The sequence below is a fragment of the Equus asinus genome, chromosome 26 (genome assembly GCF_041296235.1).
Source record: "Equus asinus isolate D_3611 breed Donkey chromosome 26, EquAss-T2T_v2, whole genome shotgun sequence".
Taxonomy (NCBI): Eukaryota; Metazoa; Chordata; class Mammalia; order Perissodactyla; family Equidae; genus Equus; species Equus asinus.
In genome coordinates, this window is record NC_091815.1 from 20,422,047 (window position 1) to 20,448,111 (window position 26,065).

General features: G+C 60.6%; 1 protein-coding gene across 3 annotated transcripts; it reads left to right on the forward strand.

Annotated features, from left to right (window-relative positions):
- The first annotated feature begins 1,822 nt into the window (after positions 1-1,822).
- On the forward strand, positions 1,823-25,085 carry GRAMD1A (GRAM domain containing 1A). Of its 3 annotated transcripts, none has more exons than XM_044759349.2 (20): positions 1,823-1,964; positions 2,773-3,091; positions 11,453-11,663; positions 11,780-11,800; positions 12,269-12,353; positions 12,492-12,595; positions 12,676-12,771; positions 13,543-13,623; positions 16,451-16,563; positions 16,705-16,855; positions 17,379-17,577; positions 18,577-18,720; positions 20,110-20,228; positions 20,303-20,445; positions 20,868-20,971; positions 21,069-21,242; positions 21,339-21,426; positions 22,640-22,747; positions 22,830-22,950; positions 24,628-25,085. In XM_044759349.2, exons 2-20 carry the CDS (start codon positions 2,823-2,825, stop codon positions 24,718-24,720), a joined length of 2,424 nt encoding a protein of 807 aa, XP_044615284.2. In that variant the 5' UTR covers positions 1,823-1,964; positions 2,773-2,822; the 3' UTR covers positions 24,721-25,085. The 3 variants fall into 3 exon arrangements, with proteins under 3 accessions (XP_044615284.2, XP_070354450.1, XP_044615288.2); XM_070498349.1 differs by lacking the exon at positions 1,823-1,964 and adding an exon at positions 2,327-2,628; XM_044759353.2 differs by lacking the exons at positions 1,823-1,964; positions 2,773-3,091 and adding an exon at positions 5,985-6,136.
- The last annotated feature ends 980 nt before the right edge of the window (positions 25,086-26,065 follow it).

A 26,065-nucleotide genomic window follows, 5' to 3' on the forward strand; every position in this document is an offset into this window, starting at 1 on the left:
TAAAACTCTAAAGAAAAGCAAAGAAGGGCGGCTCCTCGAGGCCAGGGTGGGAGGTGGGTTTGCTGGGAAGGCACTGTGGCCTCTGGGATGCCAGCGGCACACTCTTCCTTACCTGGATGATGGGTCCCTGAGAGTCTCTTTTCTCATATATTAAGTTGTACATTTATATTTTATGTCCTTTCCTGTGTGTATTATCCGTCACAAAAAGGTTTTGAAAAACATGAAATATGAAAGAAAAAATCTGACAAAAGATAGGAAAGAAGTTTACAAGAAACCATTTTTCCAAAGGACCTAAACCCCCGGTGGTGACGGTTGCACAACAATGTGAATGTTCTTAACATGACTAAACTGTACACTTAAAGATGGGTAAGAAGGTGACTTTTATGCTATGCATATTTTATCACAATATTAAAAAACCCCTAAACATACAGTGAGTGACATGAAAACATACCCAGATACATGGGGAGTGACCCCCTGTGGACATTTTGGAAAACTCAGGATTGTAAAGAGAGCAATCGTAGGTTACAGCACGACAATTCAGTCCCCAGTGTTCACTCTTCTCCGCGGAATGTGACGCGCTGACTCAGGTGGAGGAGGAAGACAGGAAGACTCGCTTCACCAGACAGCAAGACTTAGTGGAAAGCTAGAGTAACTGAGGCAGAATCCCACGGAGCCAGGACGAGACAGATCCCGGGACCTGACCTCAGCACTCAGAGACAGCCCCGCACAGGTGAGGCCCGGGGGGCTGGGCCATCAGTGGGACACTGGCCACCCCAGGGTTACCCAAGGAGCACAGCCAGGAGCATCCAGGGCAGCTCCATACATCGGAGCAGAGAACCGGAAACAACCCTGCACCCACGGGCACACGGACAAATAAACTGAGGTGTCCTCCCACGACGGGATAGCTGCAGCAGCAGAAACGCTGGAGTGTAACCACTTGCACCCCGTGGACGAATCTCAGGAATAACGCTGAGTGGAAAAAGCAACTCAGCAGAGATGACACGTGGTATGAGGCCATTTCATAAAGCTCAAAAGCAAAGACAACTGAAAACCGTATTGTTAGGGACGCATAGCAACGCGATTTAAAAAACTGTTCAAATTTGAAGGAATGATAGCTGTCAAACGGGGGCTGATGGAGGCTTCTGGAAGGGAGGTGGGGCAGGATGGGGGAGGCCCTAAGGCAGTCAGAGGGCACTTGCCTGTATGTGTTGGTTCTCACATTGGGGGTGGGGAGGTTACAAGTTTGTTTTATTGTTATACTTTGTAATTCACACCCACGATACAGACATCCTTTAGTCTGTGTCAATTATTATGTAGTAAAAATGGAGAAATAAGAGAAAAGTGCCCAGACCTAAGCCATTGGGAATAGCAGCGTCTACAGACCAGGTGGGGGAGATGGAGCTGCGCACAGGAGCGAGATGGTGCAGTCAGAGGGTGGGAGGAGAGCCAGAGACTGGGGCATCTCAGGGCCGAGAGAACCTCCCAGAAGGAGGAGAGGTCTCCCAGCATCTGGCTTCTAAGAGCAGGCAGGCAGATGAGCACTGGAAGGTGTCTCAGACCCGGACACCTGGGGGTGGTCCCTGGGCTCGGAGGAGCAGTTCTGGGGACCAGAGGGGACTGAAGCTATGTGGTGGCTGGCTGCCGGCCAACAGGAGTGATGGACCAGTAGAGGCCCAGGTGAGGACAGCCCCTTCCCCAACAGGGTAGTCAAGAGGGAAGGACGAGGCGCAGACCTCAGCCTCCTCCATGGTAGGAGCGCCCCCACCCCCAGCCTGCCCTCTCTCCCAGGAACAGCTGGCCAGAGGGGAACACGACTCCAGCCAGTCACAGACACGCTATTCCTGCCGGCAAGGTCATGACTCTCGGGCGCAGCCAGGACTCCCGGGGGGAGGGAGGGGCCTGCTGTCCAGCCCTGACCCTGGATGTCCAAACCCTGTGAAGACAGAGGAGGAGGAAGCCATAAGGTAGGGGTATTGGGGTGCCTGGGAGGACCCCAGGGTCCAGGCCTAGCCTGTAAGGGTCAGGGTCTTCCCCAAGCCAGGGGACCATCACTGGGCCCCACAGGTCCTCCTTCCCTATTCCCCCGGCAGCAGGACGCCAGAGAGCCCTTGCTGTGCTCTGCTGTGAGGACAGACAGTTACCCATCTGGTCTCCCCAGACCAGGCGGCCTCTGCTATCACGCTGCCACAGGCGGGACCCGCCTGGCTGCGTCCCAGCTGGGGAGGCCTCCGGCCACCCTCCCTCTGTTTGTCTAGGGAGGGGCGACTGCTGAGCCAACAGGGAAGGGAAAGCCTGGGCTCGGCCTCTCTCTTCCGCTCCATCAGCCGTTGCCCGGGTGGAGACCTCTGGGGCCCACCTCGGCCTGGCTGCTTCCTGGCTGGGGTGTGAGGGGCGCCTGGGTGGCGTATGGAAACCCAGGCCTACCCTTGGCGAGTGCTCAGAGGAAGTGACCCCAGCCTGGGGGCTTGAACTGACTCACTGCCCACTGGCTGAGCGCGGCCCAGGCAGCGCTCCACGTGTCAGAGCTCTGGGACACTGCCCTGCCCCCTAGGACATCGGCATCAGGCTCTCCCGTGTCCAGAAGAGGAAACTGAGGCTCAGGGTCATGAAGGGAAGACACTGGCTGAGGTGGGAACCCCACCCGGACCGCTCTGAGCTGCACCCTGTGCTCTGCACCTCAGCTCCTCTCTTCTTGGTGGAGCAGCAGGAGGAGGTGGTGAGGGGCAGGGTGTGGAAGGAGCTGCCCTTTCACCTCTCTTTTCTCTCCTCCAGAGACCTTGCTGCCGTCCAAGGCCTCCAGCTGGGCAGGCAGAGCCCTCCCCATGGCTGAGCTCCTGCCCCTGCTGCCTTGGGCACCCCCACTGACCCAGGACGGTGCCCAGGACTCACCTGTACCCCCAGCCAAGTGGCAGAGCCAGCAGCCACAAGGTGGCAGTGCCGAGGGCCTGGCCCCTGAGGCCTGGAGACTCCTGGGAGTGCCCTCCATTCAGATAACGCCATGTAGTGATGGGGAGTCACCCCCCGGAAGCCCGACCCCCGGGCGCCTGCAGCTGCTGAGGACCCCAGACCTGGAGAGCCTGCCCCAGGACAGGTCAGACCCAGGCAGTGGGGTGGGAATGGGTCTCCCTCTCCAGAGACTCATGCTGGAGGGGGGTTCCCTGTGGCTGTCACTGTGCAGGTGGGGAGCTGCTGGTCAGTCAGAATGTGGCCTCAGCTGAACAGGGTCAGACTGGAAGCTGTGAAATTGATGCACGAACCAAAACAGGCAGCTGGGACTCTGCAGTGGGATAACAGCCTCAGCGCTCAGCTGAGCAGGGCCCGGGAGGCTGGAGGGGGCCAGCCCCACACCCACCCTGTGTTTTTCAAACTGTGGGTCGTGACCCCTTTCAGGGCCATGAAAACAACCTGGTACATGGCAATCGGCACTTTTTCCCAAACAGAACTAGGATAGAAAGGAAAATAACAGTGTGTGAGGCAGGTGAGTAAGTGTGGTTTCTGGAAACTTCTGTGACGTTGCATGTATTCCTAAGTGTTGTACCGGAGGCCGATCTGAAAGCTATTTCCTGCCGCAGCTCACGGGCAAAAAAAACAACAAAAAAAGTTTAAACAAAACTTCTGCAAAGAAACACAGCCTCTGGCACAAGGAGACAGGAACTGGGAGGTTCAAGGCTACAGGGGAAAGGACCGTGGTGGCCCTGAATAGAAATATCCATTGCCGTGCCTTCCCACAATGATCCAGATAAGTCTGTGAAGCAGAGTTCTGGTACCACCGCGGAGAAATCTCCGAAACAGTGACTGTGGGGAAAGCAGGTCGCAAAACCAAACAGCAGGAGCCTAATTGTCTATCTCTTGGTGTATCTTTTTAAAGGACATTGAAAAATAGACTATTGTTGTTGATGGATACATCCTGATGTAGAAAAAGGAAAGAAACCTGCACAGGAAAAACACGCGAACTGCAGGGCTGTGGGTCTCTTGGGGGGCAGAGGCAGAGAAAGGACGGATGGGGAGCTGGCTGTAACTGTCGTAGTTTATTTCTTTAAAAAAAGAAAGAAAGAAAGAAAAAAGATCCGAAGCAAAAATGTCCACAGCTATTATATACGGGTCGTGGGGACATAGATGACCATTATATTTTTTTCCTGTTTGAAATCAATATTCTCTAATTAAAAATTTAGAAGTATTTCAAAAGAAGAAACAGGCAAAGAGAAATATAAAGCAAGCAGTGAGACAGAGGGAGGTCATGGAAGGAGGACCTCTCTGAGGTCTCAAGGAGAGAGGCAGTCAGGGCAAGAACTGGGGGAAGAGCTTCCATGCAGAGGTAACAAGTGCAAAGGCCCTGGGGCAGGAATGTGCCTGGAACAGGAGTCAGAGGAACAGCAGGGAGGCTGGTGGCCCGAGGGACTGAGCAAGGGTGAGACAGACAGGGGAGAAGTCAGAGTGGGGCCCTGGGCACCAAGGTAAGGACTTTGGTTTTACAAGGAGGGAGGTGCAGCCAGGGGAGGGCTCTGAGCCAGGAGGGCCATGACCTGACTGGGTTCACAGGGGGCTCCTGGCTGCTGTGGGGAGCAGACTTCAGCGGGCAGGACGGAGCAGGGAGACAGGGAGGAGGCTGCTGTGATGGTCCAGGAGGCAGAGGATGGAGGCCGGGCCAGGGTGGGGCAGTGGGGAGAAGAGATTAGATTCTGGATAGATGCTGTGGGTGGAGCCCACGGGGTTTGCGGAGAGACTGGATGTGCCTGTGAGGGAAAGAGAGGGGTCAAGAAAGACTGAAGTTTGGGGCCTGCCATCTGCCAAAATGGAGAAGTGCAGTGGGTTTTTCGGAGGGAGGGGGTGTAAGGGTGGGCAGGGGGCTGGGGATGGAGTTCTTCAAGATGTAGGAACAGCCCATCTGGGGAGGGGTGCGGAGCAGGTCCGTGCAGGGTTCCTCTGGCCAGGAGCCTTGAGGAGGGACTCGGGCGAGGAGTCCAGGACACCAGCAGATCCAGGCAGCCCCTGCAGAGGCAGGCGTAGGTGATGGTGGCAGAGCACGGTTGCACCCAGCTCTGCAGCCTACCCACTGGGTGACCTCCTGACCACTCACTTCTCCTCTTTGAGGCCAGGTTTCCCCCTGCCCCGCTGTCCCGTGCGAAAGCCCTCACCAGAATTCGTGAGCGCCCCAGCACGGGGGTCATCTCCCCAAGATCACAGGACACACAAGCGCCGGGGAGGCTGCATGCTAACTTGGTCTGGCTGACAGGGACTGGGGCCCCAGAGAGCGAGGGACTCCTGGGGCCAACAGGGGCTCAGAGACTGGGCGGCCTCCGGGCCCCACCTGCTTCCCCTTCCCGCCGGCCGAGGTTCCTCCGGTAACACAGCCAGACACCTCCATCGGCTTCCCGGAATCTCCATCACCCCCAGCTCCGCCCCGCTCTCAGGGTCGCCCCGGGAGGGCGGGCCGCTCTCGGAGCTGAGGCCCCCTTTGCGGTACCAGGGAGAGGGCCGCAGCCCGTGCCCAGGAGCCGCCGTGGCGCAGTGTTGTTTTAATTGAGACTGTCTCTCTTTCTCTTTCTGTCTTCCCCTTTCCCGCGGTCATTTCTCCCTCCCTCTCTCTCTCTCTCTCTCTCTCTCTCTCTCTCTTTCTGCGGGCCTCTCCGGCGTGCCAGCCGCCCCCTCTGGATTTCTCGGTCCAGCCCCTCCTCCCCTGCGCCCTCATCTCTAATTCTGCTCCCGTCTCCTCTCCCTCGGGGCCGCCCGGTCCTCGCCCCTCCCCTCCCCCCTCCCCTCCCCCTCCCCTCTTCCCTCCCCTCCCCCCTCCCCTCCCCCTCCCCTCTTCCCTCCCCTCCCCTCCCCCCTCCCCTCTCCCCTCCCCTCCCCTCCCCCCCCCTCCGCCATTCCTCCCCCTCCCTCCCCTCCCCTCTTCTCCCCTCCTCTCCCCTCCCCTCTCTTCCATCCCTCCCTCCCCGCGGCGCCGTGACGCGGGGGGCGGGCGCGGAGGGTGCTGACGCCGCGGCGGCTCCGGCGGCTCCGGCGGCTCCGGCCTTTGTGCGGCGGCGGGGCCGGGGGGCGGCGCCGCGGGAGGCGAGGCGGGGGCCCTGCGGGGACGCCGGTCAACCCAGCCCCGCTCGGCCGGGCGCGCCCTCCGCGCCGCATCCATGTTCGAGTAAGGCACGGGCCGGGGCTGGGGGCTGTGCACGTGGGGCGGCCGGGGGGGCGGCGGGCACGGGGGCGCCGATCGCCGACGGGGCCGACTCGTCCCTGCGGGGCCTGGCGCATCCCGCGGGGAGGCCCGGCCTGGCTCGCCCCGCCCGGGAGGCGAGGGTGGGCGCGCGGCTGAGCCGGCCTTCGGGCCGGGGTGGAGGCCGGGCGGAGTCGAGCCCAGCAGGCCGCGGGCCGGGCAGGCCGGAGCAGCCCTCCCGGGCCGGGCCCCCTCCCGCCGCCCTCGGTTGCGCGGGGCGGGGGGCTGCTGCGGCTGGGGGCCTGTGCGAGCCCGGCGGACCGCGAGCTGGAGACCCTGGGGGTTCGTGGGCGCCGAGTCGACCTCCTGCCCCCGCCTGGGCCCGCTGCGTTATCCGTTATGAGTCCGGAGTCTTGGAAGTGTGTACGCGTGTCCGGAGCTCCTAGTGTGCGGGCAGCTGTGGTCGTCCTTGCCTCTGTGTGTGCGTGTGTGTGTAATTTACCTCTGCATCTGTGACTCCAGGTGTCACTGTAAGTTGCCTGTGTGTCCAGCCGGGACTTTAGTGTGTGTCCATATGTCTGGGGCTCCGCGTCTGCCGCCATGACCCTGTGCCTCCGTGCGTGCCTGTAATTTACCTCTGAACCTGTTAGCTATGTGTGCACATGTAGGTTATCTGCGTGTGCTCGTGTGTTGCACTGTTGTGTGTCGGGGGCTCAGCGTGAATGACTGAGACCTTTTGGGATGGTGCCAGTCGTTTGCCTTCGATTCCATTTTTGTGTGGAAGTTCCACTGTGTGTCCAATTGTGACATTATTGTGTGTGCCTGGGCTTCCGTGTTTGCAGCTGGGACCCTCTGGGCTTTGTGTGTGTGAAGAGCAAGAGAGAGAGACCCCTTGTGGTTCTTGGCGGGCCTGGGACCCTCCCTCCGGAGACCTTGACTGTACCCTTGGCTCTGCAGCAGCAATGATAACTGATAGAGTTCCCCTGTCACAATGTATACAGCACCTCCTGTGCATTATTTCAGTTCCTGGCCTCTGTGTTGTCGAGATGTGTCCACACCCCCTTGGGCTGTTTTTTTCCCCGAGTCCATCACGCGCCATGTGAGTGTCCTGGTTCTCTGTCAGCGACAGCAGCCGATACCTGCATCCCTTCCACGTTAGCACAGGCTGTTGCTTTGTCTTCCCGGCCATATGGTGACACCAGGAGAGCCGAGTCGACCGTGTGACCATATTACCTGGGTTGTGCATGTGTTTGCTGGGGTCCCCGCGGTTCTTCTTTCACTGGGTGGCTCTCCGTAGCCGTGGGAATGTTATTTGTTTTTCGTTCTTCCCTGAGACTGTCTTGTGACTGTAAGTGTGAATGTGATCTATCTGGGACTTTCTGTGGTTTTCTGTGACCCTCTGCAGCTGCACGTGTGACTGTAACATACATGTGATATGACTGCTACGTGTGTGTGGGTGGAGGGGGGAGGCTGGGGGAGACTTGTTGCAACTGTGGGGACCTCCATTTGCCTGTGACATTGGTGTGTGTGACCCACACCGAGTTTCCCTTTTATGCACACCTGTGTACACATCTGCCCGGCTCTGCCGAGAGGCACCTCTGGGCCTCTTGGGGCCCAGAAAGCCGGAGGTGAGGTGTCTGCAGTGGTGAAACCCCATTCTCTTCCGGGTCCCCGCCTCCCCATAACGGTCCCGCGGCTGTGTGGGCTCCTCCCTTCCTCCTGTCCTCTGCCGCAGTGGCCTGCCTGCCTGGGCAGCCTTGGGGCTGTGCCTGCCCTCCAGCACTTCCTCTTCATCCTGCCAGGGAGCAAGAGCTGGGGGTGCGGCTGCCGCCCCCCCCCCCCCCCCCCCCCCCGGCTGTGTGCCGGCCCTGTCCCTGGGTGCCCGCCCCAGGCCCGCGGCTGCAGGAAGTGGGACAGGCGGAGGAGGGGTCTGCATTTCAGGCTGGAAGTTGAGGCAGGTGAGGATGTGTCACCCCTCCCTCAGAACCCTTCCGTAGCTCACCAGTGCTTTCAGGCTGGAGCCCAGAAACCTGGCCAGGGCCCCCAGGGCCTGCATTGGGCCTGTGCCCTCCTCCCCTCCTTCCTCAGGCCCACTGGCCACCTCACTCCTCCTCAGACCCGCCACGTTCAGTCTTCTCCCTGAACTTGCTGTTCCTGCCAGTCTCACCCCCCCACTTTGCCAGATCTGTACTGTCCTTGGGCTTCAGCTCAGGTGTGCTCTGCCTGCCGCCCACCCACCCAGCCCATCCTTTATGTCGGTGGTCCTCAAACTTGACCTTGCATTGGAACCTCCTGGGCCCACCCCCAGGGGCTGATTCCGGAGGTCTGCAGGGGGCCTGGAATCTGCGTTTCTGACAACTTCTGGGGGCTGCAAGTGCTGCCGGGTGAACAGCTTTCGGCCCGGCCAGTCCTGAGATCACCGTCCTCACTGACGTGTTTTCTCACTGATTATCTCCATCTACCCGGAGTGGCGGGTCCCCGCAGATGGGGCTGGTGTCTGTGTGGCTCGCTTCTGCAGGGCAGGTGCTCAGTGCACCTTAGAGGTGACTGACTGGTGTTTAGGGTCAGTTTGGGCCCCAAACGCCAGGCTGAGGTGTCTGCATGGTACCTGTCGGGGTCAGCGTCGCGACATGGACACAGTGCGCCAGGCCGGGTGCTCCCTTTCCCTCTGGCCCCCCTTCTGCAGCCCGAATGCCTCCCGTGTGCTGGCTCTGTGTGTCTCCGTCACCTTCCGCTGCAGACAGCCCTGCGACTCCTTTATGCTCAAGAAGAAACAGGCATAGACGGGTTTAGACGCTTGCCTAAGGTCACACAGGGAGGAAGTGGCTGAATGGAGTCTCAGGGTCCAGCAGGTCACAGGCCTGGTTGAATCCAAGTTCTCTGAAGGGCGGCGGGGGGCATCAGTCATTCATTCAGTCCGCAAGAGCAGATGCTCACAGAGCACCCACTGTGCGCCAGGCCCTGGTCTCGGCTGTGGGGATGCAGCGGGGAACAAACCCCCTTCCCTGTGGAGCTCACCCCCTGGTGTGGAGGATGAGCAAGGAGAGCCCAGAGACGGTTGGGTGGGGGGAGTGCGGAGGAAGCAGGTGTGGGGGGGGTCTGGAGGGTGGGCCTCGTGGTTTAAATGGGAGGTAAGGGGAGGCGTCTGGGAGAAGTGTCCATTGAGCAGGGCCCTGAAGGAGGCCAGGAAACCCTGCGGACTTCTGGGAGGAAGTGCACTTGGGCAGAGGGCATGGCCAAGGCAGGAGCTGGGGCCGGTGAGCAAGGGGCCATGGAGGGTCCAGCCCTGGGCTTCTCCCTGGAGGGAGCGCCGGTCACCGGGGGGGCCCAGCCTGACTCGAGGTCCAGGCTCCTGGCTGCGTGTGGGGAGCAGACAGACTGAGGGGGACAGGGACGGAGCCGGGGGGACCGGGGAGAAGGCAGTTTCCAGAGTCCAGGGGGAGTGGTGGAGGCCCTGGTCACCATCTATTTCATTTATTTATTGTATTCCACAAATTTATTTCACAATTATGACCTTAATGCCTACCCTGGGCACCATCCTGAGCAATGCTGGGGACAGAGCGGTGACCAAGACAACACCAAGGCGTGCCACCAGGGAGCTCACAGACCTGTGGGGGAAATGGAGTTGTCATCAGACAGTGACAGCCCAGAGCCGTCGGGTCTGGATGGGGTAGCCGAGGCCAAATAGTTAGGGAGAGGCTGAGAGCTGTGGGGGGCCTATGGGCACCCATGAAGGGGAGGCAGCATCCAGGAGGGAGGCAGTGTGCGAGCAAGAGGCTCAAAGGATGCCTGAGAATTTGCTAGGCAGAGAAGAGAAAGGCCAGTCTGGACCGAGGGCACAGCATGTGCTCAAGCCTGGAGGCAGGAGAGAGAAGTCTGAGGGACTGCCACCTCTACCCGGAGGAGGTCATGGCCCCCAGGCTGGAGTCCTGCCCAGAATTAAACCAGCCGTGCAGACTGGACAAGTGGCTCGTGGCCTTGCGCCTCAGTTTCCTCCTCTGTAAGGTAGGGATGGTCATAGTCTCAGATGCACAGGGCTGCGTAAGGAATAATAAAGTTATCACTAGGAGAGCTTGCCGTAGCTCCTGGTACGAAGTCAGCAGTGACTCTGGTGCTTACCCCACGGCCTGTTACGCTTCCTGTTACTCAGCCCTGTGGGAGTTCTGTTGGTTCCTCTCTGCCTCCCACCAGGAGCTTGGTTCCCCCAGGCAGGAGCCTTGTCTGGTGGCCGCTGCTGCTCCCAGCCCCGGCCAGTGCACGGGTTGTCCATGTGGTCACCAGTGTTTACAGAGGGTTCACTGTGCGCCGGGTGCAGTGTTGGGTGCTGAGAACAGGGGCAGCCAGGACCTCCTCAAGTTCAGGGTCTGGGGCAGACAGTAAACAAACTGAATAAGTGACCAGGATGAGTGGAGAAGGTGTGAGGCGGGACTGGGGCTGGGGGCTCCTGCCGGCTGGGGGACCAGGGGAGGAGGAGCGTTCGAGCGGAATGAGATGGAGCCGTCATGCTGGGGCTGTGAAAGGACATCCGGGCAGAGGGCCTGGGACAGGAGTGCAGTTGGTGAGCTTGAGGAGCAAAAGAGGCTGGGATGGCTGGAGGGGAGACAGTGACAGGGAGAGGGAGAACGTGAGGTCAGAGGGGGCACGGGGGCCTTGGGCGCCGAGGTGAGGACTTCGCTTTTACCCAGCCTGAGTGCAGCCAGGGGAGGCTCTGAGCCCGGAGGACCCTGACCTGACTCAGGTTCACCGGTGGCTCCTGGCTCCTGTGGGGAGCAGACTGCAGGGGGCGGGGACAGAGCAGGGAGACAGGGAGGAGGCTGCTGTGATGGTCCCGGAAGCAGAGGATGGAGGCCGGCCCTGGTGGCGCAGTGGAGCAGGGGAAGTGGGTGTAGTAGCAACAATGGAAATAGATTTGGGATGTGGAGCAGGTGGGACTTGCTAACAGCTTAGAAGTTAAGAGTGAGGAAAAGAAAGAAATGAAGAAGATGCTTAGGTTTTTAGCTCAAGCAGCTGAGTGGGAAGTGGCCGCCTAAGAACCGCTTGTGAGAGCGAACTGATAAGTGAACTCAGAAGACAGCAGGCGTCCTCCGCGGGCTCCATTCGAAGCACATTCTGTGCACTGACTGCAAACCACCAGCCCAGGCCGCGCTCGTCGCCCCGGGTCACAGGGGAAGTGTCTGCGGGGCGAGAGCAGGGCCGGAAGTGGGGTCGAAGTGGGGTCGGTGGGCTTGGGGGCGGGCCTTCCCGAGTAGGCGTGTCCCCGCACCCCAGCCTGATCTCCCCGCAATGCCCGCCTCCCCCCAGCACCACGCCCCACTCTGGCCGGAGCACGCCGAGCAGCTCCCCATCTCTCCGCAAGCGGCTGCAGCTCTTGCCCACAAGCCGAGCCCCGCCGGAGCCAGAACCGGGCACCATGGTGGAGAAGGGGTCAGACAGCTCCTCGGAGAAGGGCGGGGTGCCTGGGACACCCAGCACCCAGAGCCTCGGCAGCCGGAACTTCATCCGCAACAGCAAGGTTGGTGCAAGCCCCCATCGGGGGTGTGGGGTAGGAAGAGGAGCCGGAGGTGGGGGTGGGGGGGCGGAGGGCAGGGGATCCAGAACTTGTTCTGACTTCACTCCATTCTCTTGCAGAAGATGCAGAGCTGGTACAGTGTAAGTCTGGACGGCGGGGCTTGCTGGAGGGCTGAGAGGGAGAGGGCCGGTGCTGGGCCAGGGGCCCCAGGCTGCAGCGGTCAAGGGAGGGGTGCCAGCTTCAGCAGACCTAAGGTCACATCCTATGCTGCTAGTTGTGCTGTGTGCCCTTGAGTGAGTCGCTTAACCTCTCTGGGCCTCTCTCTCTTCTTGGGAAACAGTCCCAACCTTACAAGGCTGAAGGGAACCTCACTGAGAGTCAGCTGGTGGGTATTTGGCCTAGAGCCTGGCTTATGTAGAAATCAATAAGTGGCCTTTTGTCCTGGTTATGCTTGTGGTAGGCCCAGTGGGAGCCAGAAGGGAGTAGACACTGAGGCCTCGGAGACCCTGTCTGGGGCTGAGGAGACTGAGGGGCCCTGGGAGCTCTGTGGGGCAGAATTAGGGATGTGGACCCCCCCTTGGGGTCCTCACCTCCCGTGCTGCCCCCAGATGCTGAGCCCCACCTACAAGCAGCGGAACGAGGACTTCCGGAAGCTGTTCAGCAAGCTCCCTGAAGCCGAGCGCCTCATCGTGGGTGAGTCCTGCGCCCCAGGCCCATCCCTGGAGCTGCCCCGAGTGCCCTGCTCTGCCCTCTGACCCCCGCCCCGCCACAGGCCGGCCCGGCCGCCGTGTGACTCGGTGTCTGCCCTCTCTCCCTCCCCGGCCGCCTCAGATTACTCCTGTGCCTTGCAGCGTGACATCCTCCTCCAGGGCCGCCTCTATCTCTCCGAGAACTGGATCTGTTTCTACAGCAACATCTTCCGCTGGGAGACGACGGTGAGCCGGCGGGGCGCGGGGAGGGCCCAGGCGGGCCCTGGCCCTGGCCCCAGCCCCGCTGACCCACCTCTCGTCCTCAGATTTCCATCCAGCTGAAGGAAGTGACGTGTCTGAAGAAGGAGAAGACGGCCAAGCTGATCCCCAACGCCATCCAGATCTGCACCGAGAGCGAGAAGGTGGGCCCGAGGACTGCTGATGGCCGCGTGGCCCCTGGTCCTGGTGGGCTCCCCCCTCAGAGCCCTGTTTATTCTGCCCCCCCTGAGCTCCTTGCGGACCTGTCGCTTTCTCTTCACTCCCCCAGCCCTTGCCCAGCCCGGGCTCCCATCGCCTCTGACCTGGCTCCCTCCATCAGCCTCCTGTGTTGGTCCCTGCAGTCTGTCTTCTCTCTCACACAGCCTCTCAGGGATAGCAGTAATAGTGAACTTCTTCCCTCCGTCACCTCAGATGTCCCCTCCCCTTGGACGCCTTCCCTGACCCTCCGTTCTGTCCCCGGGATTGTTGCCTCACAGTTCTAAGATGGCAGCTCACACCAGCGGCCCCGACGGGAAGGAAGGGGGATGGGGGCAAGACTTCCCAGCAGACTTCCCTTTGTGTTTTCTTGGCCCAGAATGGGCCAGTTGGCCATCCCTAGCTGGCAAAGGAGACTGGGAAAGTGCCCTGGGTGGCTCCCCTCTCAGCCCAACCCCGTGGGCTGCCTTGTCTGGAGATGTGCCTGTCTCCTACCCTGGACTGTGAGCTTTGGGGACAGGGCCAAGGCAGTGTCCTCTTTGCGGTCACTCCAGCATCGTCCAGTGGCGGGTGGGCACAGAATAAAGATTTGTGGAGGGAATGGAGGAATGGATGAACGGATACAGGAGGCTGGAGACTGGGACCAGGTGTGGGTAGGTGGAGCTTCCCTGCCCTCGGGCCGCTCCCTCCCTGCGCTCACAGCCCTCTGTCTCCTGCAGCATTTCTTCACCTCCTTCGGGGCCCGGGACCGCTGCTTCCTCCTCATCTTCCGCCTCTGGCAGAATGCACTACTTGAAAAGGTGGGCCTGGGCAGGGGGCTGGGGGCTGGGGGACCGTGGGGCCAGAACTCAGGGAACTGGGGCACCCCCAGCTCTTCTCCATGGGCAGCAGGCCCAGTGCATCTGCAGCTTCCTGTGTAGGCCCCGCTGGGGGCCGCCCCGGGCTCCAGCTCCAGACCCACGAGAAAGGCACATCCATGGCCCTCATTTACCATCTGCAAATCCAGAATGCTCTGAAAATGAGGAGGTTTTATTGTATTTGTGGCGGCAAAATCTGACCTGAGCCAACATGGTGGTTTAGAGTCTGTGTCAGTGTCTCTGCTGCAGTGGAAGTGTCCTCTCCGTGCCGGCCTCCACAGTGGCCACTGGCCACGTGTGCCTGTTGGCCTCTTGAAAAGTGGCTGGTAGGACTGAGGATCTGCATTCTTAGTTTCATTTCATTTTAATTAATTTAAACTTAAGTGGCCACGTGTGCTTCTCAGTTAATGTGACCATTCATATGTTTCAGGACAAAAAAATGTTCATGTGTCTGACAGGGGTAAACCTTGGACGTAGTTGGAATTCGACAGGAAGCCATAGTGTGCAGTGTAGACACTACCAGTGCCTCTCACACTGCAGCCTCAGGAACCCTTTGCACTCTTTACAGTGATTGTAGACTCCAGAGAGCTTTTGCGGAAGTGGGTGATACCTACCAACATTTACTGTATTGGAAGTGGAAACGGGGCCATCTTTAAACACAGGGACACCGCGCATTAGCCGGCAGAGTGACAGCATCCCGGGTCACAGGGCCTCTGGGAAACTCCAGTGCTCACTCATGAGAGTAATGTTGGGAACGGCGGGTAACGTCTTAGGCTGCCAGGAACGCTCATCATACTGAGGAAGGGGGGCTTGAGCTCATGGACCCTTGAAGGGGCCTAGGGGACCCCCGGGAGTCCTCGGACCACACCGAGAACCTCTGGTCCACACTGGCCTGGACACTAAGTAAAATGGAGTTGTTGCTGGCGCTGTTACAGCGGACGGCGCAGGCCCTGGTTGTCTTTCTAGCCCCACGTGACTTGGCTTTGAGCTGTGTCTCGCCCGGAGGCTTTGAGTAGGGACTTTAGATTTGATGACCTCACTCATGGTCTGCGGTCTGCAGCGCCCGCCGTGAGTGGCCCTCCGGGCATACCCGCGGTGGGACAGGGTTCATACAGGGTGCGTTCACTTGCAGGGAATGAAAACCCAGCCACACGATGGTTTAAGCAAGCAGATCCTGATAATCACAGAAGGTGGTGGGGTGCCAGGCCATGTTCTGAGCATTCCCTGAGTTACCTCCTGCATTTGTCCTTCACAGCCACCCTCCGAGGTGGTGTGGTTAGTTCCTTTATGTCACCAGTGAGGCAGGAGGGGTAGACTTGCCCATGGTCACCCCTCTGCCTATTGATATTTTGTCCACGTTTGTCGCCTCATGGTTGCAAGATAGCTGCCACAGCTCCAGGTGTCACACCCTCACATAAGTATGCCAAACATGAAGGAGGAAAGGGGTGGATAGAAAGTGAGCTTTCCTTTATCAGGGAGGGAAAGCCTCCTTTAGCTGACTTCTCTTTACATTTCTTTGGCTAGAACTGGGTCACGTGATCACCTTTGGTTGCAAAGGATGCTGGGTATGTGGCAAAGGAAAGATGAATTGGTATAAACCAGTCACAATTCAACCTTGGGGCTGGGGAAGATTTTCACCCCAAACTAATCAGGGATCTGCTGGCAGTGAGGGAGGGTGGATAGATACTGGGCAGGCACTGCACAGTGTCTGCTCCTGCTGGCCTCTAGCACCTTGCAAGGCCCACACCCGCTCCTCCAGTGGTGCTGCGCCATGTCCTGTCCTCTCGGGGCAGCCCAGCTGTAGCCGTCCTCGGGCAGGAGCAGGAACCTGAGAGAGGGACCGCATGGTGTCACAGTCTCCAAGGAGGGTGAGGGCAGAGGAGGGTTCCACACTCAGGCCCTGAGGGCCCCGGGGCAAGTCACTGAACCACATCAGTTAGATGGGGACCGTGCGTACTTCATAGCATGCAGGGCCAGCCCAGAGTAAGAGCTCGGTGATGTCAGCTCTTAAGAGGAAGGGTTGCCCAGTGGTTAGCCCCAGGGTGCTAGCCCAGCCCCCCAGGCTCACATCCCAGCACTGCCACTTCCTAATGGATGGCCTCGGGCCATTACTGCATCGCTGAGCCTCAGCGTCATTGTCTTAAATTGGTGACAGTATCGGCAGCTCCTTCACAGAGTTGTTCTGAAGACTCAGGGAGTTGGCACGGGTCCGCGGGTCGGGATTTGCCTGGCCCCCCGTGACGCTCAGTGAATGGCTGCTGCTGCTGCTGCGGTGGTGGTTACTATTATTCCTGTTTCTCGTCGTGATCCAGCCGCTGTGGCCGTGGGTAGCTGAGGGTCCAGGGCTCTGAGGACACCTGGGAAAATAGCCGGGGCAGGATGCAGGAGGGTGGGAGCACCGGCTCCGGAGTCTGGCGGGGTTTGACTCGGAGTTGCCCTTGGTCACCTGTGTGGCCTTGGGCTCATCACTTCCCCTCCCTGGGCCCCACAGCCTCTCTGTAACGCTGGGAACGGTACCCTGGAGCTCCGGGAGTGTTGTGAGGACCCGAGGGGAAGTCCGGAGCAGACTGGCTCCTAGGGGGGCAGGTGCGGTGGGCGGGGCATCCGGGGTTCGGCCATCCAGGGGCCGTGGGCAGGGCTGGGACGCGAGGCCGTGCTGCCCCTTGCTGGGAACCCGGCGAACTGCCGAGGCTGAGGGCTCCCGGGGTCCCGGTGGGAAGGGCTCCGGCCTCAGCCAGGCGGAGGCCAACCCCACGTGCTGCCCGCACAGACGCTGAGTCCCCGCGAGCTCTGGCACCTGGTGCACCAGTGTTACGGCTCAGAGCTGGGCCTCACCAGCGAGGACGAGGACTATGTCTGCCCCTTGCAGCTGAACGGTCTGGGGTGAGTCGGAGGTCAGCGGCTGGTTCCTGGGGTCGGGGAGACAGGAGGGGCTGCCTGCGGGGCTCCTGGAGTCCTGGGTGGAGTCAGGTGGGTGTGTGAGGTCTCAAAGATACAGTGGTCTCAGCCTCCCTTTCCCTGCAGGACCCCCAAGGACGTGGGAGATGTGATCGCCCTGAGTGACATCACCCCCTCGGGGGCAGCGGACCACAGCCAGGAGGCGAGCCCCGTGGGTTTACGCCGTGGCCGCCTCACCCCCAACCTTTCCCGGGCCAGCAGCGATGCGGACCACGGGGTGAGCAGGAGGGCGGAGGGGAGAGAGGGTGCTGCCAGGAGGAGACAGAGGAAGGAAGGCGGGGGGTGGTGTCGGGGAGACGGATAGACAGATTGGGCGGGACATGGGAGAGGATGGACAGAGGGACAGATGGAGGAGTAAGGGAGGGGACAGAGGGAGGGATCGGACAGAGCTGGGAAGATGGGCAAGGAAAATAGGGACAGAGAGAGACAGGCAGAAGGGGGGACACAGACGCAAAGGGTGGGAGACAGAAGAGGCAGGAGAGGGAAGGAAGGGTGGATGAGCGAGGAGACAGACAAGGCCTGCACAGGACGGACAGACAGACAGGACAGGCGTAAGAAAGCTTCTGGCCCAGGCCTCCAAGGCAGGCCTGTAGGGGCCCCTCGTGGCTGAGCCCTCCGTCCACACGGCCTCCAGCATTGCTTCTCCTGCAGTGGCGAGTCCTTCTGGCCGATGTGGACACGTGGGGGCCCTCGGGCTGGGGTAGAGGTGGGACGAGGCTGCATGAAGCCTTTCTCTGCAGGTCGAGGAGGACAAGGAGGAGCAGACGGACAGCCAGCCAGATGCCTCCTCCAGCCAGACAGTGACCCCGGTGGCTGAACCCCTGAGCGCGGAGCCCACCCCGCCTGACGGGCCCACCGCCCTGGGCCCTTTGGACCTGCTGCCCAGTGACGAGCTGCTGACAGACACAAGTAACTCCTCCTCGTCCACGGGGGAGGAAGGTGAGGCGGCGCCCGCACGGTTCGCTTCCCTTACCTGTGACAAGCCTCACTCCGAGCGGCCTGAGCCTGGGGTCTGCTGGCTCTCGGGACTAAAACGTCCGGCAGGTGGGCAGGTGAGGCGTGCAGGCGGTGTTAGAAGTCTGCCTGTGCTTAGTTCTGCTCTGAAGGCAGCAGGGAGGGGGACTCAGAGCCCAGACTCGGAAGCCAGTTGCCAGGGTTCAAATCCCGGCCACCCTGCTTCCCAGCTGTGCAGCTTGGGCAGATCGTTTAACCTCTCTGAGCCTCATTTTCCTCATCTGAAAAATGGAGTTAGCAGGAAGAATACCCTCTCGCAGGGTTGTTGTTAAGAGAGTTAAGTGAGTTAGTACAGGTAAAGTGCTTGGGCTGGTTAGTAAGTGTTGGCTCTCATTATTATTCCCGTTTTCCGCAGAGAAAGCTGCTCCTCAGGTAGCTTCTACTCTGGTGGGGCAGAGTGAGCCCCAGCTCTGCCCCAGGGGAAGAAAGCACGCTTTTCCCGGGGGCTGCACCAAGAGCTTAGGGTGGGCTCCCATTGGTCCAACTTAGAGCACAGGCCCAGCCCTAAACCATCATGGTGGCTGATTGGCTGGGCCTGCGTCACACCTGCCCCTGAACCAATCACGGTGGCTGATTGGCTGGACCTGGGTCACGCACACACCCCTGAACCAATTCCTGCGACCGAGAGCCGCAAGGCTGACCCCCTGTGACCCTGTGGCCGGAGTTGGCTGGCCTAGGTGTGTGCTCCGCCTTGAACCGGTCGCGGTGGCTCTGATCAGCTGGGCCTGGGACACACGCCCCCACTGTGCCCCCGAGCCATCCCTGTGGCAGAGGGGGTCGAGTGGTGCTCTGTGCCAGTGTCCACTCTGTCCAGGAGGATGGGTGTGGGGGCGGGGAGGAGCGGTCACCCAGAGGGAAGCAAGGGCCCAGGCTGAGGAGGGAGGACAGCAAGTGGCGTCACCCACTGCTTTTCTCTGCCGCCAGCGGATCTGGCCGCCCTGCTCCCCGACCTCTCCGGCCGCCTCCTCATCAACGCCGTCTTCCACGTGGGCGCCGAGCGGCTGCAGCAGATGCTCTTCTCAGACTCGCCCTTCCTGCAGGCCTTCCTGCAGCAGTGCAAGTTCACAGGTCAGGGGCCAGGTACCCGGGTTGGGGGTGGAGGGCCAGCCAGGAGATGGGGGTGCCCTGCTGTGCCGGTTAGGTGTGGCGGGTGGGGGAGGGACAAGAGGGTCCTGAGACCCAAGCGGCGCGGCCTCGGCTGGTTCCCAGCCGCTCTCTGCCTCAGTTTCTTCTTCTGTGTAATGGGGGTGTGATGATGGACCTGCCTTGTCTCCTGGGAACTAGAGAAGTCTGTATTAGCAAGGTGCCCAGAACAGTAGCCTACAGTAAGCAGTTAATGAACACGAGTTAATGATCACATGCTTAGTGCCCACTCTCAGGCTTGTGCAGAGACCAGGACAGACAAACCCCAGGATCTAGTGAGAACGTCAGTGTGTAGATGCTCCCATGAGGGAGTGCGAGTGTCCGAGGGGTGTCCGGACGCTGCAGGAAGGCTGTGAGGTTGAGCCTGTCAGGGAAAGCAGGTGGGGGGGAAGAGGAAGCCAGGCGGCCAGCAGGCCCTGCAAACGCCCTGAGGCTGGAGGCAGGCAGTGGCAGAAATCCCTGTGGCCGGGCCCCTGCAGCCAGGTGTGGAGGGGCAGCCCCAGCCCCAGGTGAGGTGAGAGGGCTGGCCAGGGGCCCAGCACAGGAGCTCAGGAGGCTGCGAAAGAGAGTCAAGTAGGGGAGGGGCCAGCTAGGTGGTAGCTTTTCTCTCTTTTTTCTGTATTGATGAAACATGCAGAATATCCTACAGAGTGAGTCAGTTGTGCCTTGTCCTTGGGGATATACAATCCCCCAAAACTGTGCTTATATCCTGGAGATACTGGCACATCAGACTGAGGCACTCAGACTCTGTCTGGGGGTACTCGGGAGCTATGGAGTATTCTAGGCAGATAAGGTACAGGGTCAGGCTTAGCTTTAGGAAGCTACCCCTGGAGCAGAGGTGGAGACTGAGGCACGGAGCTTGGGGGGAAGCTGGAGGAAGTGGGGCCCACCTCTGAGACGGGCCCCTAGAGGAGGGGCAGGTTGGAGGAGATGCTGGGGCTGGTGTGGGTTCTGGTGGGTGTGAGAGCTCCACGGGACTTCCAGGGCAGTGTGTTCAGGAGCTCAGGTCTGAGACTCGGTGGGAAGCCGGGGCTGGTACAGAGAGGGAAACTGAGGCTGCAGCAGTGGATGAGCCCAGGAGGGCTGAGAAGTGTGGGGAAGGGAGAGGTCCCAGCTCTGAGTATCACCAACATCTGAAGTTTTAGGCGTCCAGAGGGAAGGTGGGCAGACACCCGAGTGGGGACACAGAGGAGTGGGGGTTTGGGGGCAAGTTCCCAGAGAACTAGAACCTTCTGGAAAGGCTGACTCTCCTACAGCCTGTGGGTGGGCAGAGGCCTGGAGAACGGTCTGCTCATTCTGCTCCTCCCCGCCTAGACGTGACCTTGAGCCCCTGGAGCGGGGACAGCAAGTGCCACCAGCGCCGGGTACTCACCTACACCATCCCCATCAGCAACCCGCTGGGTCCCAAGAGCGCCTCGGTGGTGGAGACACAGGTGTGCGGGGCGGCGGCCGGCCGGGGGTGGGGTGCGGCGCGGGGCTGGCCCTGACCTCCCGCTCCCTCTCGCAGACGCTGTTCCGGCGCGGCCCGCAGGCGGGCGGCTGCGTGGTGGACTCGGAGGTGCTGACGCAGGGCATCCCGTACCAGGACTACTTCTACACGGCCCACCGCTACTGCATCCTGGGCCTGGCCCGGAACAAGGCCCGCCTCCGGTGAGCCCCGCCCGAGCCCGCAGCGCCCCCTCGGCTGCCGCCAGGGCAGAGGAGCAGAGGTGTCGGTCCCGAGGGCTCAGGGACACCCTGCGGTGTGGAGCCGCCGTTGACCAGGATGTGGTGCGGGCAGCTCGGTGTGAGCTGCGTGGAGCTGGGGCACAGCAGCAAGGAGGAAGGGGTGAGGGCCGGGGGCGGGGGGCGGCCGGAGACTCGCCCAGGCAGAGGGTGCGGACAGGGGGCCGACGGGCCAGCGTTTGGGGTGAGTGCGAGGCAAGGAGGGATCACAGGGAAGCCGTGGGGTGGGAGTGTGTTTGGTCTGTGCGTGAGAGGGGGCCGCCTCTGAATTAGGGAAGGGAAGCACCTGGGCAATGGGGCAGCAAGTCTGGCGTCAGAGCCTGACCTCTGCCCCATACCCCCCCCAGAGTGTCCTCGGAGATCCGCTACCGGAAGCAGCCCTGGAGCCTCGTGAAATCTCTCATCGAGAAGAACTCATGGAGCGGCATTGAAGAGTACTTCCGCCACCTGGGTAGGGGCGGGGCCGGCCGGGTAGGGTCGGGGCGGGGCCTGCGGGGGGCGGGGCCCGGCCCTGTGCAGACCCGCGGAGCTTTCTCCTGTGTCCGCAGAGCATGAGCTCGCCAAGGCCGAGAAGCTGGCCCTGGAGGAAGGCGGGAAGGATGCCCGGGGCCTGCTGTCAGGCCTGCGGCGGCGCAAGCGGCCCCTGAGCTGGAGGGGCCACGGCGACGGACCCCAGCACCCAGACCCGGACCCCTGCGCTCGCGCTGGCATGCACACCTCAGGTGCGTCCCACCAGGCCTGCGCAGGGCAGGAGGAGGAGCGGGGCTCGGCGGGGGAGCCCGGGAGAGTCTGACTGACTCCGAGTTGCTCTCCTGCAGGCTCCCTCAGCTCCCGCTTCTCGGAACCGTCCGTGGACCAGGGCCCCGGGGCAGGCATCCCCAGCGCCCTGGTTCTCATCAGCGTTGTGTGAGTATGGGGCTGGCCTCGGGGTCAGATGGGCCTGGATTTGCATCCTTGTCTGTGTGACCTTGGGCAAGAGCTCGGCCTCTCTGGGCCTTTGCTTAAGTGGGAGCTTGGGCTCCCCTCACAGTGAGGATTAAATAAGATGGTGTTTGGCACCTGCCGGCAGAGCTCCTCACACAGTGTGGACGCTTGGTTTGTCATGGACAAGTGTTTCCTGCTGGGACGGCAGAAGCCCTGGAGGCCGGGAAGGTCAGAGGGGCCTGACTTTGCTCGGGGGCAGGGGGCTTCCTGGAGGAGCAGGCACCCAAAGCCTGTGGAATCCGGTGAGCGAGGAGAGGGGCAGAGAAGAAGCAGTGTCATTTGCACATTTCATTCGTGTTTTCTGTGCCCAACTCTAAGCTGGGTGACCCCAGGGACACAGTAGTGACCAACAGCCTTGAGGGGAGCAGACCTGACGGCAGACCAGATGATGAGGCTGTGATGGGGGAGGCACAGGCAGAGGGGACAGCCCGGGCTGGCAAGGTCAGGGAGGGCTCCCTCCAGGGTGGACGGGCGGGCAGTCAGGGAGGGCCTCCTGGGAAAGTGGAGGACTCCTGAGTGGAGACACCCCAAGGGCTCGACCGGGGGGCTGACATGCACGCGGTCCTGGAGCCGCAGGGGGCAGGACGTGCTGAGGAGATGGAGGTGAAATCCATGCTCCCAGCAGACCCTGGGAGGTGAGAGTCAGATGCGCCCCACACTCAGCTTCTCTGAGCCTCAGTTTCCCCACAACAGCGGGGCAGTGAGAGGCTGTGCTGCATGCTCTGCTCGGAGCTGCCGAGCCCGGAGGGTGGGGGGCTAGGACGGGCTGGCGGCTCTCATCTCTTTGTCTCCCCTCCCTGCCTCCTCAGGATCTGTGTGAGGTAGGCTCCTTCCCATCCTCATGTCTCTCCCCCAGTGCAGCCCCTTCTCCCTGCCCCAAGCCCCTGGTTCTCCCAGGGAGGTGGCCCGGTGTGGCAGTGAAGGGCGCCAGTATCAGACAAGCCTGGGGTGGAACCCTGACTTTGCTGTTTGTGGACTGTGTGACCCTAGGCATGTCACTTACCCTCTCTGAGTCTTAGCTTCCTCCTCCGAAAAGGGAGGTAATCCTGGTGCCCCTTCAGGCTGTGGTTGTGCGGGTGCCCAGCTGAGGGGAGCATCCGTATCCTGAGTCCTGACCTCTGCCCCCTGCCCCCAGCCTGATCGTCCTCATCGCCCTCAATGTCCTCCTCTTTTACCGCCTCTGGTCCCTGGAGAGGACGGCCCACACCTTCGAGACCTGGCACAGCTTGGCCCTGGCCAAGGGGTGAGTGGATAGCCCTAGGGATTGGGGGCTTGGGCAGGTCTGGGGAGGCCGAGGCCCCACTCAGGTCCTGCATCCCCCACAGCAAGTTCCCCCAGACAGCCACAGAGTGGGCGGAGATCCTGGCCCTGCAGAAGCAGTTCCACAGCGTTGAGGTGCACAAGTGGAGACAGATCCTGCGGGCTTCCGTGGAGCTCCTGGACGAGGTGCGGCTTTGGGGCTGCGGGCTCCTGCATTTAAATCGCGAGAGGCAGCAGGTTCATCTGGGCCTCAGTTTCCTCTTCTGTAAAATGAGGAGGCCATTCCTAGTCCCCACCTCCCAGAATTGCTGGAAAAATCAGTGGGATGGAAGAAAGAATTTCTTGGCTCTCATCCTGGGAAGAAAGTTCAGGGTGTCTGACTTCAGGCATGGCTAGATCCAGCCACACAAGACTAGTAAGAATTGGTCTCATATCATCTCTTGTCTGTCTACCCACAGGATTGGCTTTGTTTTGGGCATCCTCTCCCCCAGGATGACTGAGGTGGTACTTGCAGCTCCAGGCTGACATGCAAAAAAAAAGAGCCTGCCCTCACTGGCTGCTGGGGCCACATGCCCATGCTTGACCATTCCCAGTGGTTGGTTAGGCAAGGCTTGGCCCCTGAACCCCTCCCCCGCTTTGGGGTGACTGAGGGGTCACCTGAGGGTGGGAGAGGTTGTCCCAAGGCTACTGGGGTATCATCTCCGGGAGGGGTTGCCCCAGACAACCTCTGCCGTTCAGAGGCAGCGTCTTTTCAGATGGCCAGGTTCAAATGCTGGTGTGGGACCTTGTGCAGTGACTTCACCGTTGGGGCCTTGGCTTCCTCCTGGGTAAATGGGGTAGCAGTAGATGTGATCTCAGGGACTATTGAGGGACTGAACGAGGTAACATTTAAATAGTGCCGAGCTCATTGTAAACAATGTGTTTGCTGTGAGCCCAGGGCCCAGTACACAGTAGGTGCTCAATAAATGTGTAGTGGGTCAGCACAAAGGGCAGCCCCTGGGGGAAGTGCCTAAGGTGGGGAGGGGCATGAGTAGCTGGGGAGCAGCTGGCCTCAGCTGGGTGCCCACCCTGGTGGGTGACAGTGAAGGTCACGTCTGGTCACCGTAGACCATCGTGCTGAGGGCCACCTTCAGGGGCCTCCTTGCTCCCTGAAATGGCGCTCAGAGGGAGATCAGGCCGGGAAGGGCCATGCAGCACGGAGTGGGAGGGGATTGAGGCTGGGGCCTCATGGCTCAGAGAGCGGAACGGCCGGCCCCCTGACCCTGAGTTAAATTCTTGTTTTCCTCTCTCTCTCAAACTGCCAAGGGCACAGAGTTGACTTCACAAATTAGTGTGAACGGCCAACGCTGGTTGAGGCCGGCTGTTCCAAGTGCTAAAATGGCCAGCTGACTTGCTCCTCACGCCAGCCTGTGAGGGATGCTCTTGTCATCCTCCATCTCATAGATGGAGACGCTGAGCAACAAGGCATTCAGACTCGCCCAAGGTTGCACAGGCTAGCTGATGTGCACTGAGTGCTTCCTGGGTGCCAGGTCCTAGGTGGCGCCCCCCCCCTCCCCCCAGTATCCCTGAACTAAGCCAGGGAAGCAGGGATGTTACTGACCGTACTTCCGCCGAGGGACCTGGACGGCTGAGGGGCTGGCCCGAGGTCACCCAGTAAGGAGGGGAGCCAGGACTTGAAGTCAGGCCACCTGGGCCCCGTCCATCTGCTGCCTGTGAGAAGTTCAACTGGGCGCAGCCGGGCTGCCTCTTGTTATGGGGTGACCTTGGCAGGGCACATGGCCTCCCTCGACCTTCCTGGTTCCTCAGCGGCAGGATGGGGCGATGTCACCTCTGCCGACACTCACCCACCTACCTCTCCCCCAGATGAAGTTCTCGCTGGAGAAGCTGCATCAAGGCATTGCCGTCCCAGAGCCTCCTTTTGACTCCCAGCCACAGCCCGACGACAGTTTCTCCTGAGGATGCCGGACACGCAGCCGTTCCCCCAAAGGGACAGATGGACATAGAGCCTCGGTAGCCACTGCTGGCACGGTGTGAGCGCCGGGAGCCTTCCGCCCACCCCTCCCGTGGCCTGACCAGGGGCCACGCAGACACGGGGACCACAGACACAGAAGATGCACTTTAGACCAGCGTGTGCGAGTCCAGCTGCCATCGCCTGCCCTCCAGGGAGCTGGCCTGGCCTTTGGCAGGCCCCCCGCTAACTTATTTTGCCCGGCTGGGGTTGTGGGGGGCGCCTCCTGGGGTGCACGGTTCCCTCAGCTCTGGGTTTAATGTATTATATTTATTTGGGGCTGACAGAGCCCCAATAAAGGGTTGGAAATGGCTGTGGCTGTGCCTGCGGGGCCCTGGGAGCAAGAGGGAGGGATCTGTCCATTTTCTGGGGCCACGGTCACTGGTGTGACCTGGAATTCCCCAGCATCTTTCATAAGCTTTGCATCATCAGGGTCCAATGCAGGGGCTCCGAGGACAGACTCTGGTGCCCAGTGGCCTGGGTTCAAATCCACGCCTGATACTTAGCAGGCACATAACCCGCAGCAGGTCAACCTCTCTGAGCTTCACTTTCCTCTTCTGTACAATGGGTGTAAAAATAACCCCTGTCTCCCAGGGGCGTTAGAAATGAGTCTTCTCACGCTTGAGCTGAATCACGAGCCTGTAGGGCTTATTAAAAAGCAGAGGCAGAGCCCCCCACCCCCCGAGTGTCTGACTCAGCAGGAGGGAGTGGTCTGGGATCCTGCACTTCCAACAAGGGTCCAGCTGATGCTGATGCTGATGGTCCAGAGACCATCACTTTAAGAACCACTTGGAGGGTTCAAGGAGTTAATAAACATGGCTACTTAACAGGCCCTGGCTTGGAGTAAGTATTCAATAAATGTTACTCTTATCATAGAAAAATTGAGGGGAAGAAGGTAACTCAAGTAGTGGGCGCCGAGTGCGCCCCAGGCTCTGGGCTGAGGTCTGAGGTTCATTGAATTCTCACGGTAGCTCCGTGACATGGAGACAGAGTTACATGCCTGATGCCACTCAGCAGGGAGGTGCAAATGACAGGCCTGGCCCTGGTGTCTCCACATTCAGTTGCAGGGTCCTGTGCCCTTCAGGACCCCCCGAGGACACGTCCAGGTTGAGGCTGTCTTACCGAGGAGGAGATGGGTGGAGAGGCAACGTCTCTGTCCAGGTAGAAGCCAGATCTGTCTCCCTCACCCCGTGTGCGGCTTGCGGAGTGAGCCATGGGCAGAGAGAGACCTTCGACGTGTGCCAGCCAGGCTGGAAGCATCTTCACTGAAGGCTTGGGGCAGAGGGCTCGGTG

Coding starts and splice junctions, on each gene's coding strand:
- GRAMD1A (XM_044759349.2), top strand. CDS start 2,823: ATGGCTGAGCTCCTGCCCCTGCTGCCTTGGGCACCCCCACTGACCCAG. Junction 12,596..12,675: donor TCTTCCGCTGGGAGACGACG/GTGAGCCGGCGG, acceptor TCTCGTCCTCAG/ATTTCCATCCAGCTGAAGGA. Junction 22,748..22,829: donor AGCTTGGCCCTGGCCAAGGG/GTGAGTGGATAG, acceptor CATCCCCCACAG/CAAGTTCCCCCAGACAGCCA.